The sequence below is a fragment of the Thamnophis sirtalis genome, unplaced genomic scaffold (assembly GCF_051295495.1).
Source record: "Thamnophis sirtalis isolate CommonGarterSnake01/CBP01778 unplaced genomic scaffold, rThaSir2_p1.2 scaffold_6, whole genome shotgun sequence".
In the NCBI taxonomy this organism is placed as follows: domain Eukaryota; kingdom Metazoa; phylum Chordata; class Lepidosauria; order Squamata; family Natricidae; genus Thamnophis; species Thamnophis sirtalis.
In genome coordinates, this window is record NW_028261386.1 from 9,194,857 (window position 1) to 9,210,160 (window position 15,304).

Here is a 15,304-nt window from a genome sequence, read left to right on the forward strand (position 1 = left end):
CCCTGGAGTGGGTGGGAATAGAGATTTTGCAGTATCCTTCCCCTGGAGTAGAGTGGGAATAGAGATTTTGCAGTATCCTTTCCCTGGAGTGGAGTGGGAATAGTGATTTTGTAGTATCCTTTCCCTGGAGTGGGGAGGGAATGGAGATTTTGCAGTATCCTTCCCCTGCCATGCCTACCAAGCCACACCACACCCACCAATCCATGCCCACAGAACTGGTAGTAAAAAAAATTGAATTTCACCACTGAATATGTGGTAACTGTAATTCTTTGTTTATGGTTTGCCTACTTATTTTTCAATGATTTAAATGATTATTGTCTATATTTTTATAATGATTGTTTTTATTTTGTGGTTTTACTTGATGATTGAATGCTGCTCAGAGTTGCATAGTGGTGACACAGGTGGCTATATACGTTGGATAAATACTTTTTTTTTAAAGTAGTTAATATCTACTGATGTTTACCACTATGGATGACAGCCTGATTTTCTTCACTTTCTTCCTGATTAGGAATTCCCTTTGGCGGTTATTAGAAGGCCTCAATGCCATTGTGGGTTTGCAACAATTAATTTCCCACTGCATAATGGTTCTGACAGATCGTTTTGCAGCAGGCTTGAAAATGTCAACACGACGGCAGAAGTTTTAAATGCAGGAGACCATCGCTTTGTTTATCAGACTCCAGTCCAAGGTAGGAGAGAGTGCATTGAGACCTACATTGCTCATACTCATATCATCTATCATCATATTAATATTTATATAGTAAATACACATACAGACAAACACCCAGGGATGGAGGAAGGAAGACAGAAATTTGATTTGTTTCAAAAACATGCTAGAACAATGTTTCCCAACCATAACCATTTTGAGATGTATGTCAGCATTGTTGAAGTTCTTAAATAAGAAATATGTCATTAAATAAGAGCTGTAGTGGCACAGTGATTAGAATGCAGTACTGCAGGCTAACTTTGCCCTCTGCCAGCAGTTTGATCCTGACCGGATCAAGGTAGATTCAGCCTTGTACCCTTCTGAGGTGGTAAATTGAGGACCCAGATCATTGGGGGCAATATATTAACATTATAAACCATCCAGAGAATGCAGTAAAGCACTGTGGAGCAGTATATAAGACTAAGTGCTATTGCTATTGTCATTCTGGGATTTGAAGTCCATACATCTTAAAATGGCTAAGGTTGGGAAGCATTGATCTAGACTAACACTTCCACATTTCAGCTTCCAGAATTGTCACCAATGGTCATCCTGGCAGGATAATTGCATGAAATAAAGTTCTGGAGATTGCCTGACTTTTGTCATTTCCCCTTATTGCCACTCTTGCAGACACACAGGGATAGATAGATGATAGATAGATAGATAGATAGAGAGAGAGAGAGAGAGAGAGAGAGAGAGAGAGAGAGAGAGAGAGAGAGAGAGAGAGAGAGAGAGAGAGAGAAGATAGATAGATAGATAGATAGATAGATAGATAGATGATAGATAGATGATAGATAGATAGATAGATAGATAGATAGATAGATAGATAGATAGATAGATAGATAGATAGATAGACAGACAGACAGACAGACAGACAGACAGATAGATAGATAGATAGATCTAGATAGATTTGATGATGGATGATAGAGATAGAGAGATAGATTAGATGGATAGATGGATGGATGGATGGATGGATGGATGGATGGATGGATGGATAGATAGATAGATAGATAGATAGATAGATAGATAGATAGATAGATAGATAGATAGATAGATAGATAGATAGATATAAGAGAAAGTTAAGTAGTTGATGATAGATAGTTAGATAGATAGATGATAGATAGATAGATGATAGATAGATAGATAGATAGATAGATAGATAGATAGATAGATAGATAGATAGATAGATAGATAGATAGATAGATCTAGATAGATTTGATGATGGATGATAAAGAGATAGATAGATGATAGATAGATAGATAGATAGATAGATAGATAGATAGATAGATAGATAGATAGATAGATAGATAGATAGATAGATGATAGATAGATAGATTTGATGATGGATGATAAAGAGGTAGATAAATAGATAGATAAATAGATAGATAGATAGATAGATAGATAGATAGATAGATAGATAGATAGATAGATAGATAGATAGATCTAGATAGATTTGATGATGGATGATAAAGAGATAGATAGATAGATAGATAGATAGATAGATAGATAGATAGATAGATAGATAGATAGATAGATATGCAACACAAATAGAAAAAGGTGGACCTTGCATTGTGGACATCACTACACATTTCATCATGTTCACCTCCTTATGGTTAGGAATGGTTTGTTTCTAGGGGTCCTACCCTCTTTTTAGGGTACAATTTAACATACCACTATAAAAGTATCCAAGGGCCTATGTGGTAAGGTAGAGTGAGGCAGAATTGAAATTGCTCTGTTGTAGCAGTTACTACACTGAAAGGGACCAGAGGACCCAGTTTCAAATCTGACATGAGATAGAGAAAGGTCAAATTGGATGACATAGGGACAGTCTCTCCCTCTCTTAGCTCAACTATCTTTGTGAAGTCGTGATGGAATCTGGCATTGGGGAGAGGTGGAAAATGAAACAGATGACTCCCTTGTCAGGAGGAAGAGGCTGAAGGGAGATCCTTCCTAGAACTTTGCAGTATTTATGCAGTAGTTATGCAGTGTGTGCTTTAGTCTGGCAAGATTCCTGTCTGTAGGCGAGCAACAATAAATATTTCTCTCCAATCCATTCATTGTGTCGTGTTCGGTTCTTTATGCCTGACAATTATGGGCTTAACATTGAAGAAAAAAAGGTTTTAGTTTTTTCCCATGACAAACTTCTGGAGGAAACGCAGAGTCTAAATCTAATAAGTAAATAATCGCTCATCCTGTATTCCATCCTGTTCTGTGTTTTTAATGCAGTTTTCAGAACTGTTTTTTTTTTCTGGTTGAACTGCATTCATTTCATGGTTTCAGAACTTCTGAGCATTTCCCCTTGAAACTGTGTCTTATCAATGTTCATCTTCTTTAATGTTGCCTGGAAGCCATTTGCAGGGAAAGATAAACCAGAGTCTGTAAGTCCCTGTGTGTCCAGGTGTGAACACATTTATCTGTAAAAAGATCTCCAACTGCTTTTGTTTAAAAAAAAAATCCAAGATTTTTAAATTCCAGTTTTCCCATTGTTATGTCAGCCGTCTGCCCCTTTGACCAATAGCCCGGAAACAAAATGATTTATTTATTTATGAGATTTATAGGCCACCCATCTTGCTGTCATGTGACTCTGGGTGGCTCAAGTAGAATAAAAATCATGGAGAGAGAGAGAGAGAGAGACAGACAGAGAGACAGACAGAGATACAGAGAAAGAGAGAGAGAGAGAAAGAGAGAGACAGAGAGAAAAAGAAAGAGACAGAGAGAGACAGAGAAAGAGAGAAAGAAAGAGACAGAAAGAGAATGAAAGAGAGAGAGAGAATGAAAGAGAGAGAGAGAGAAAGAGAGAGAGACAGATAGAGACAGAGAAAGAGAGGGAGAGAGAAAGAAAGAGAGAGAGAGACAGAGAGAGACAGAGAAAGAGAGAGAGAGACAGAGAAAAAGAAAAAGAGAGAGACAGAAAGAGAGAGAGGAAGGAAGGAAGGAAGGAAGGAAGGAAGGAAGGAAGGAAGGAAGGAAGGAAGGAAGGAAGGAAGGAAGGAAGGAAGCCAATTCCCCTGAAGAAAGATAGGCTATAAATTTACTAAATAGTAAATAGATATAAATAAATGTCAACATTTTAAAAATAAACAATACTTCCTATAGAGTCCAATTGGGTTCACGCAATGCATTTAACCTGGTTTTATACCACATAACTGCTATCTTTACATAGCATGCTACACACACACACACACACACACACACACACACACACACACACACACACACACACCACATCTTAACATATTGGCTTGGTTCATCCAGCATCTCAAGACAGCAATTGGGCTCCACAAACCCAAATGCACAAGTACCTGGCTCAACAGTAGTACCTGCAAAAGGGACCTTGAAGTCCTAATGGATAACATATGACTCAACAGTGTGCTGCGGATGCCAAAAAAAGCCAATGCAGTCCTAGGTTGCAATCAGAGAGAGATAGAATCAAAATCACGTGAAGTGTTATTACCACTTTATAATGCCGGACAGTGAGAACAATAAACCTGTGGAAAGGCTTGCTTTCAGAAGTTGTGGGTGTGCCAGCACTGGAGGTTTTTAAAACAGAGATTGGATAACCATTGGTCTGAAAAGATATAGTTGTTTTCTGCTTGTGTATAGAGTTAGACTAGATGACCTCCATAATTCCTTCCAGCTCTGTCATTCTGTTATTTAATGACATTTTGTCTGGAACCCGCACTGCATATCGGACATTAATACAATCGAACGAGTCCAAGATATTTCACGAGAAGAGTCCTCCACTCCTCTGCTCGCAACAGAATACCTTATGCCACCAGGCGTGAAATTTTGGGCTTAGACATCTTAAAAATATGCTGCCTTCAGTCTGACCGAAGCATAGTACATAAAATAACTTCTACAATGTCCTACCTGTCAATGACTACTTCAACTTCAGCTACAACAATACATAAGGACACAATAGATACAACTCAAGGTTAACCGCTCCAAACTCGATTGCAGAAAATGAGACTTCAGCAACAGAGTGGTCAATGCCTGGAATGCTCTACCTGACTCTGTGGTTTCTTCCCCAAACCCCCAAAACTTCAACCTTAGACTGTCTACAGTCAACCTCACCCCTTTCCTAAGAGGTCTGTAAGGGGCGTGCATAAGCACACCAACGTGCTTACTGTCCCTGTCCTAATGTTCCCTTTTATTCGTATCCATTTCATGTATTCATAATCATGTTTATATTTATATCTGTTATCTAATACATACTTGACAACATAAATAAATAAATAAAAATAAAGTATTAGGGGGTGGTGGAAGCAACTTAAGAAGTAATGGGAGGGGCAGTTATTGATTTGACTGTGGTCAAATATGTCTTCTATGTTTGCTTGCAGATACCCGTTGTATTGACCGGAATTTTCTCCCTACCAAATCAAAAGCCCTTGTTGCTTTGTCGAGCTTCCCAGGAGCAGGAAATACGTGGGTTCGCCATTTGATAGAGCATGCCACAGGAGTCTACACAGGGAGCTATTACTTTGATGGAACTCTGTACAATAAAGGTATGTGTTGACTCTTCGCTAGACTGAAGCTGTGGATTAAAAGCAGGCAATCTATTGGAAGTCAATGGATAGCAATAGCAATAGCAGTTAGACTTATATACTGCTTTCAGCCCTCTCTAAGTGGTTTACAGAGTCAACATATCACCCCCAACAACAGTCCGGGTCCTCATTTTACCCACCTCAGAAGGATGGAAGGCTGAGTCACCTTGAGCCGGTGAGATTAGAACCGCTGAACTGCAGATAACAGTCAGCTGAAGTGGCCTGCAGTACTGCACCCTAACCACTGCGCCACCTCGGCCTACACTTTCTTCTTCTTCTGTGCTTTGAAGTCTGGGGTAGAGTTCTATCTCTCCTTTCCATATTCCGCTTTTGCCATTACCAACCACACTCACTTTGTTGTCAGTATCCACAGATTTCTTATCTTTTTGCTCATTTTTTTCTTCCATTTTTTTGAATGCTGTCCTCCACATTCTTCATTTGATAAACATCCTCAGTTTTTCCATCAAATTTTTCTGTTTTGTATTCCATATTCTCCAATCTCTTTTCGATTCTCTCTGTCACAACTAATAGATTTTGAATTTCAAACATCATTTGCAATGTTACAGTTTCTTTTTCCTGCTGCGCCATTGTTCCAATTTTACAGGCACTGCCACTATAGGATTCAAGGCTATTTTAATAAACTTCAAACAGGTTCATTTATTATCTTTCAAGTCAAAATGTTGTCTTTCCTCCAAAAGCTAGTGATACAACTCCCAAAAGCACCTGTATAAACAACTTGTGCTCTTCCTATTATCACTCTCAGTAAACAAACTGAAAGAACCTTGAATCTCAAGTGATCAAAGAGAAAGAAGAAAAAACAATGTATCCAGCCTCCAGCCTCTAAGTGGCAGTGCTTTTCCTCCTGTTGTTACAACCCTCTTTATAATCCTTCTTATTATCTTCTTTATATTCCAAGCTTAAGAAAGAAAGAAAATAACCCTTAAATGGAGTTAAAAACCATCCAATCAATCCAATCAAGCATTATAAAAAAAAAAAGAAGAAAAATTTTAATCCATATCTGAGCCTGGAGTAAGAATGGCTGTATTAATGAATCATATTAAAGACAAGGTTGCTTTTATCTGGCCTGTGGTGAGTTAAAGGTAAAGGTCAAGGTTCCCCTCACACATATGTGCTAGTCGTTCCCAATTCTAGGGGGCGGTGCTTTCACATTTCAAAGCCAAAGAGCATTGTCCAAAGACGTCCCTGTGGTCATGTGGCTGACATGAGTAAATGCCGAAGGCGCACGGAACGCTGTTGCCTTCCCGCCAACGGTGGTCCCTATTTTTCTACTTGCATTTATATGGGCTTTCAAACTGCTAGGTTGGCAGAAGCTGGGACAAGTAACAGGAGCTGACTCTGTTATGTGGCGCTAGGGATTCGAACCGCCAAACTTCCGACTTTTCTGATCGGCAAGCTCAGTGTCTTAGCCACTGAGCGGTGTCCCTGTGGTAATAAAAAAATAAAAAATAAAATAAAATAAAAAATAAAATAAATAAATAAATAAACAAATAAAATAAAATAAATAAACAAATAAAATAAAATAAATAAACAAATAAAATAAAATAAATGAAATAAATAAAATAAATAAAATAAATGAAATAAATAAAATAATAAATAAAATAAATAAAATAAATAAAATAATAAATAAAATAAATAAAACAAAATAAAATAAATAAATAAAATAAATAAATAAATAAAACAAAACAAAATAAATAAAATAAATAAAATAATAAATAAATATAAAATAAATAAAATAAATTAAAATAATAATAATAATAATAATAATAATAATTATTATTATTATTCTCTTCTCTTCATCATCGCAATGATCCCACTATCAGTAATCTTAAAAAAAATGAAATTAGGCTACCAAACAGCCAAAAAAGCTGAAAAAAATTCGCATTTACTATATATGGATGATTTGAAACTCTATGGAAAGTCAGAAATAGAAATCCAATCATTGACAAATACAGTCCGAGTATTCAGCACCGATATTTCAATGCAGTTTGGCATGGAAAAATGCGCCACTGTATCCATAAAAAGGGGCAAAATCACTGCATCTGAGGGAATTGAAATGCCCAATGGCCAACTAATTAAATGCAAAGAAAATGAAGCCTACAAATACTTAGGCATTCTGCAGTTGGATAACATCAAGCATGGAGAAGTAAAAACTATTGTCAGGCAAGAGTACACCAACAGAGTTAGGAAAATTTTGAAATCTAAATTGAATGGTGGAAATACAATCAAGGCCATAAATACCTGGGCAATACCAGTTATAAGATACACAGCTGGCATAGTTAACTGGACACAAGCTGATTTGGACCTTTTGGACCGAAAAACCAGGAAACTAATGACAATGCACTACAGTTTACATCCACGTGGTGATACTGATAGACTGTATCTGCCACGAAAATCAGGTGGCAGAGGATTATTACAAGTGAAGCAAACAGTTGAAGAAGAAAAACATGCACTGGCTGATTATTTAAAAGACACTCAAGAACATCTATTAATCGAAGTAAAGAACAAAAATCTACTGAAGGCCCAACAGACAAAACAAGAATACAGAAAAGATGTGATAAAATCAAGAATGGAGAGTTGGCAGAACAAAGCACTGCATGGCCAATTTCTGGAAAAAATAAAAGATAAAGTGGACAGTGAACAAACTTGGTTATGGTTAAAAACAGGTACATTAAAGAAAGAAACAGAGTCACTAATCCTGGCTGCGCAAGAACAAGCTATCCGCACAAATGCCATTAAGGCCAAAATCGAAAAATCCTCTGATGATGCCAAATGCAGACTTTGCAAAGAAGCTGATGAAACTGTTGATCACATACTCAGCTGCTGTAAAAAAATCGCGCAGACTGATTATAAATTGCGGCACAATTCAGTAGCACAAATGATCCATTGGAATTTGTGCAAAAATTATAATATTAAAACAGCAACAAACTGGTGGGAACATCAGCCTGAAAAAGTAACCGAAAATCAGATGGTCAAGATCTTGTGGGATTTCCGTATACAAACCGACAAAATACTGGCGCATAATACACCAGACATCACACTGGTTGAGAAAAATAAGGTCACAATCATAGACATCGCAATACCAGGTGATAGCAGGGTCGCCGAGAAGGAACATGAAAAAATCGCAAGATATCAGGACTTAAAAATCGAAATTCAACGACTATGGCACAAACCAGCAGTGGTAATTCCAGTGGTAATTGGCACACTGGGTGCTATTCCAAAAGCACTGGAATTACATTTAAAACAGTTAAAAATTGACAAAATCACCATCAGTCAAATGCAAAAAGCCGCACTGCTTGGATCTGCACGCATATTACGAAAATACGTTACGACGTCCTAGGCCCCTGGGTGGGGCCAGACTAGTAACCAATGCCAAATCCGGCGAAACAACTGGCCGCTGTGATACAATTGTATAATAATAATAAAATAATAAATGTATAAAATAAAATAATAACATAAAGATATGGTTGCTTTTATGAATTGTCTAATTAGTGAGGTTTCCAGTTTGAATAGATGTATCCTTGCGTTCCGCTCATTCTGAAAAGCCTCTTTCAAACCCTCTTTCGATCAAACCCAAGATTGTGTATTCTCAATGTGACCACCCTTCTCTTTAGCTCCAATTTTGGAGGCCTACATTTATTCAGTTCCTCATTTGCCATCACATGCTTACATTGCTAAATAATGCTCACCAATTATACTATGCAAGCATATCATTAGAATCTCTGAAAATATTTAAATATCAATTCCGGGTGCAAATTCAAGGTGTTGGTTATTACCTTTAAAGCCCTGCATGGCATGGCTGCAAGTTATATGAGGAACTGACTCACCCTGATGGGATTGGCTTGCCCTACTCACGCTGGCAGAGGGGCTATACTGCAAATTTCATCAGCCAAGGAATTTTGGCTGGTGGGATCCAAGAAGGGAGCCTTCTCTGCCATGGCTCCTGCCCTTTGGAATATCTTATATGATGTATCAAATAAATATGTTCTTTGAGGAATATACCTACCTTGGAGTTCTGCTTTCAATCGATGCATTACTCAGAACGCTGACATTCCCAACTTGTAACTATGATTTGACTTTGATGATGTTTTCATTTTATTGTATCAGGAATATTTATTTTTGGTGATTTAAATATTTTTATGCTGTAGCCTAGCCACACAATAGGCAGCAAATACATTTAAACTATATATATATAAAAACTGAGAACTACTCACTCAGCACAAAATCTCCAGAACCATAAAGCCTACAAACTTGTAATTTGGCATCTAGGCTCTAGGTGCTCACTAAGAAAGGATTTTTTTGAAATGACCATCAGATCATTAGTATTTCTTATACAATAATTAATACCCTCTGATGCTAAGGAGTTCTACTCCCCCTCCCCACCTGAAAAAAACTCTGTACAAACTGACAGTTGCCTCATATTAACATGCTCTAATGCTAAGGAGTTAGACATTCTACTCCCCCTCCCCTCCTGAAAAGAACTCTGTTCCAACTGCCAATTATCTCACATTCCATTACCTCAGTTCAAACTGGCAGACGTTCCACTCCTTCACTAAGGAGTGGCCTGGGGATCCTTACAGTACTAAACATTGGTACCTCATGAAAATGTCTACCCCTTTCACCTATGGAACTGCTTCCAGACTCAAGTTGGTGGGAGCAATATTCCCTTATGTGTTTCAATCACCAACCATCACTGAGCCAACAGATTGCGAACTGAATTTCTCCTCAATAGCCAAATCATATAGTTTCATCGCGAAACACGGGTATCCAGCTAGTAAATAAATAAATTCAGAATGAAAATTAATTTAAATCATAGACAATTAGACACCCCACCATTTTTAATAACCAAGCTTTTTATGGTTATTTTTAATGTCAATAAGAACTTCACTTTGCTCTGTGAATGGAAACTCGGATAACTACAGAAAATATTTGACCTGGGTCATCACCTGATGTCAATGATGTCATTTATAGGTGAATTTCTTCAGATGATTTCATTATATGGGGAGGAATTATAGAGAAGAAGCTATTTTCTCACGTAACATATATCCAAGACTTTTTAAGACTCTGAAAATAGTAACCCCAGTCTTTACATCCTGCCCAGGTTTCAAAGGAGAAAAGGACCACTGGAGAAGCAGAAGAACTCTCTGTGTCAAAACACATGAGAGTGGCAGAAAGGAAATTGAAATGTTTGATGCGGCCATTTTACTGATACGCAACCCGTACAAATCGCTGGTGGCAGAATTCAACAGGAAATGTGCTGGCCATCTTGGATATGCCACAGACCAAAACTGGAAAAGTAAAGGTAACTAGGATAGCTAGGTCTCTTGTGATCATTTTGGCCCTGGGAATATTTCTTCCCGCCATGGAAGGATTGGGGTCAGTTTGGGATCGCAACGGAGAAGGGTCAATTAGAATCACTGCCAAATCAACCCATAGCATCTCTCTGCAACTTCCTCAGATGATTGATTTATTCTGGAACGAGAATGTAAAGGGTTTCTTGCCCACAGATAAATTGAGAGCTGCTATCACTTTTAACATAGATTAGACTTCATTGAATCCTTCCCATGAGTAACCTTTAAGCCAGGGGTGTCAAACTTGATTTCGTTGAGGGCCACATCAGGGTTGTGTTTGATCTCCGGGGGGGGGGGGTGTCAGGTGGAGTTGCTGCCGGCATTGCTTCCGGTTCGGTGCCTGAAAATTTTTGCACATCATTTTGTACACTAAAACCTTAAAAAATAAAAAAAAATCCACTGAAAATTGTTCTGTGCATGCGCAGAACCGAAAAACAAGATGGCAGCCCCATAGGAGAATGAGTTCGGGGGCATGGCAGGCATGGGTCATTGCCAGTTCCAGCGACTCAGGCAGTGAAGTTACTACTGGTTTGATTGAACCGGTCCAAACCAGTAGGAACCCACCTCTGGCAGGGGTGTATGTGGCCATGGTAGTTGTGGCCATCTTGATGTCACTTGTGTTGGGGGCGCCTGTGGTGACCCAAGTGCTCTGCCAGAGAAAATGGCTCCCGAGCTTCATTTTTGGCTGGGACAGCCTCCTGCAACCCTCTGCCAGTGAAAATGGAGCTCAGGAGGGCTGCGACTCCATTTTCACTGGCAGAGGCTCCACTGGCCCGTTCTTTGCTGTTTCCCAGGTAGCCCCTCAGGCCAGATCTAAGCATCCTGTGGGCCGGATCCAGCCCATGGGCCTTGAGTTTGATAGCCCTGCTTTAAGCAAACCCTTCCAGACAAGTGGGGCCCTCTCTCTTAGGTTAACCAGCGTTTATTTCAAATGTTATTTCTACTCTGACTCTTCTATGGCTATCTACTTTAGGAGAAGAGAAGGCAAAACTTGGGGCAGAATCAAATGAGGAATTAGCTTAGAATCGTTATGTTGCCAGAAATGGCCCAAGTCCAGCCCCCTTGAATTCTGTTCATTCTTATCTAGTGTCCATTTAGTGCTGACCATTAGTTGACTAGATATAAGAAGATGTAACAATTTTATGTCCTGCACAGGGTTCCAAAAAGCCATATAAAACATCTTTTATTATCTTTCTTGCCCCGCAGAATGGCCGGATTTTGTAAACAGCTATGCTTCATGGTGGGCCTCTCATGTGCTCGACTGGCTTAAATACGGCAGGCATCTCCTCGTGGTTCATTACGAAGACTTAGAAGAAGCCCTTCTTCCCAAGCTGAGGGAAATGGTTGAATTTCTGAACGTCACAGTGACTTACGACCAGCTCCTCTGCGTTGAAAACAATCGAGATGGGAATTTCAAGCGGTCGGGAGCCAAGCAGAAAGGGTTTGAACCCTTCACAAAGGAAATGAAAGAAGTGATAGATCAGTTTATTGTGATCGTGGACAAAGCCCTACGTGAGAGGAACTTTACGGGGCTGCCAAAAATGTATTTGCGCAGATGATGCCCTGCAGCCAGCTTGCTGCATTGTTAAGGAAAGACCGAATAATGAAATTAAAGAAAAGGCCAGGATTTTATAGCATTTAAAAGCAAGATTTGCACAGAGTCTGCTGATGAATGCAAATTCTTAAGACTTGGACAGTCTTCAGGGTACTAAGTGCTATGAAAGGCAAGCAATGAAGGATGGAAATTAGGTTATAAACCGAGGCAAAAGCCATTAGCATCTCTGCCTGTGTGTGTCCTTTTCTCTATAAATGGCTACGAATTTTAACATTTTTGTGCACTGCTAATTCTGGGAAATGTGGCTGGGGGCGGGAAGCAACAGTGTCCTTTCTCTTATCCTTACTGCCTACTAGCAATATTTTCTCAAGAGTATCAAACATTTTTATAGAGTTTTTTGGCAATTCAAATGTGTATTTTTCCCCTGGGTTTTTGGTTCGTTGGTTCTTTTGTTTCAAAACTCATCCTGATAAATATTTTTAGTGAAGCAAGTTAATGGGAAAAAAACAATAACCGTCTTTGTCTTTTTTTCCCCGCCGTTTCATCTATATATATAAAAGCAAAATACCACTCATGCATCATCAGGAAATCTCCAGAACTGTAAAGCCTACAAATGTGAAATTTGGCACGTATGTGCCTCTTGGTTTCTAGGTGCTCGCTAAGGAGGGATTTTTCAAAATGACCATCAGATCATTATTATTTCTTATATTATTATTATTATTAACATGCTCTGATGCTAAGAAGTTAGATCTTCTACTCCCACTTCCCACCTAAAAAAAGCTCTGTCCCAACTGCCACGTGGGCGTGGCCAGCGCATGACTCATCCAGCTTGCGGGCTGGGAGTTTAGATATTTAACTCCCTCTCCCCATCTCAAAAACACTCTGATGCTAAGAAGTTAGACTGATGGAAAGAAGGAGATAAGATAGGAGAGGCCTCTGTGGGGCAAGCCTGAAGGAGAGAAGGGGATAAGATAGGAGAGGTCTCTGTGGGGCAAGCCTGAGGCAGAGAAAGGGAGAGGAGAGGCCAATGTTAACTACTCATTAATTTTCAAGCTGTAAGTGTTGATTTATCAAGCCCGATCACATTGTTTTGTAGTGGAGCACAGGTGTAATAGCTCCCCTCCTAATTTAAGAAAGTAAAGACTCTTGAAATTGATTATTTCAAAAGGAACCTTTAATCAAGCAGGATGAAAAACCATTAGAGGCAAAGCAGCATCTGAAACCTTTTAGGCAATACAAGTGGGATTAAACTGATAATGACCCCTCCCCTTTGTCCGAATGCAGATTCCGACCAATACACAAGTGTGAAGATGTTTCCTTAACTCTTCTGCCCTGAGAGTCGAATAACACATGTTCCCACGGCTATCTCTAGTTAGACATTAAAGTAAGATATCCCACATGGCCATCATAAACATCTCTTCAGAGGTGGTGGGACCTTCAGTTTTCCGGTGACAGGAAACCAGTTGTAAAGTTGTAAAATTCGGTCATTATAGATACAGCTAGTGATTTAATTCCGAGGCCCCCTCCTCCCAATTGAATGGCAGTATCACTTTTAGGGATCTGACAATGGGAATCCAGCTAGTATGGGACATGATACATGAAGATATTGCATTGCTTCTTGCTGTTTCTTATTTACAGGATAATCCTGTATGTGTGAATTTAGCTGTAAATCTTGACAAGTACAATGGGATTTACTCCCAGGTAAGTATGCTGGGGATTACAGGCTTAGCAATGAAATTAATTTGGTGGAAATTATTTTCCTAAACTTACTTTAATTGGTTTATAACAGGTGTCAAACAAGCATTGTTATGGCAGCACCATGTGACATATCACTACTTCCCCCCACTTTCGCTAAACCGGCTGTGGACGTGGCCAGCCTGTGACGCATCCAGCCCACAGGCCCTTAAATAAGAGGAGTGCTTTCATTTTACGAGACATGGATCATGACACTGAATAAGGACTTTTGAATACTTTGGATTCGCTAATTTGTAACCCTGTGGCTCTATGGAAAGCTATCTGAGCAATTAACCTTTCCTGCTATTCAGTAAAGGAGACAGTATTTCCCACCTAAACTTTATTCAGCACTGCAAGATCCGGTAAAATGTAAAAAAAAATAAAAAAAAATAGTATATGATTACAACATGAGTAACAACTAGCAGCATGCTCCAAAAAAGAGACCAAGCTGTAACTAAAGACTAGGTCCAATTCTATTCTGAGAACAATCAAGGATAGCTAAGTACTGCCAATTGCTTAGGCCAGGGGTGTCAAACTGCTGGCCGTTGGGCCAGATGCTGGCCACGCCCACCCCAGCTCCACAAATGGGAAAAATTTCATCAAACGCCACATGACGGCAATGTGACACAGCAACTTTGACACCCATGGCTTAGGCTCTTAAGTTCTACATTGAGAAATAACAGAGAAATGAAAAGCAGAAGATGCAGACATTAAGAAGCACCTAATTGGCAATGGCCATTTGCAAAACAGAGCATGCAAAATCCTTGCCATAGACCACACAAACCATACTGTCAATGTATCAGAAGGAGAAATAATTCAACATCTTTTACAAAAATTAAGAAGAATGTATTTTCACTATTTAAACAACTGTGGTTCAAACAGTAGACAATGCTTATGGAAACCAATAATCCAAAATATAGTGGAATTTTCAACTCAGCTCTTGTGTTGCCATAAAGGTTTAGGAAACGTTGATTACGAAGCCAACATTAAGATGCGTGGACTTCAATTCCAGAATTCCCCAGCCAGCATAAACAACACACTGTTATAAACTGTCTATCCTTTTGATCCTTATTAGGTTTAGGAAAGAGGGCTTCAATATTTTTGAACAAGCTGCTTTGCATACCAAAGGCAACATGATTCGTCCTGTGAAAATGTAGTACAATTGATCCCGGGTTTTTTTGGAACACCATCTAGCCCAGTGATGGCTAACCTTTCTCCCATCGCGTGCCAAAAGTGGGGGAGCGCAAGGAGGTCGTGCGCAGGCATGCCCATACCCATAATGCTATGTGCACGACTCCCCACGTGCATGCACACGCAACCCTCCCTCCCCCCCACTTTTGGCGCATGATGGACCTGTTTTCCGCCTTCCCCAGGCTCCAGAGGCTTTTTAAGAGCCTGGGGA

General features: G+C 39.3%; 1 protein-coding gene across 1 annotated transcript in view; it reads left to right on the forward strand.

The window, feature by feature from the left end:
- Positions 1–12,681, forward strand: part of WSCD1 (WSC domain sialate O sulfotransferase 1) — an 86,503-nt gene extending 73,822 nt beyond the window's left edge. The window contains exons 6-9 of the mRNA XM_087717190.1: positions 509–686; positions 5,041–5,205; positions 10,364–10,564; positions 11,820–12,681. Coding sequence (XP_087573316.1) covers positions 509–686; positions 5,041–5,205; positions 10,364–10,564; positions 11,820–12,172 — 897 coding nt within the window. The 3' untranslated portion in view covers positions 12,173–12,681. The remainder of the gene's footprint in view (positions 1–508; positions 687–5,040; positions 5,206–10,363; positions 10,565–11,819) is intronic.
- The last annotated feature ends 2,623 nt before the right edge of the window (positions 12,682–15,304 follow it).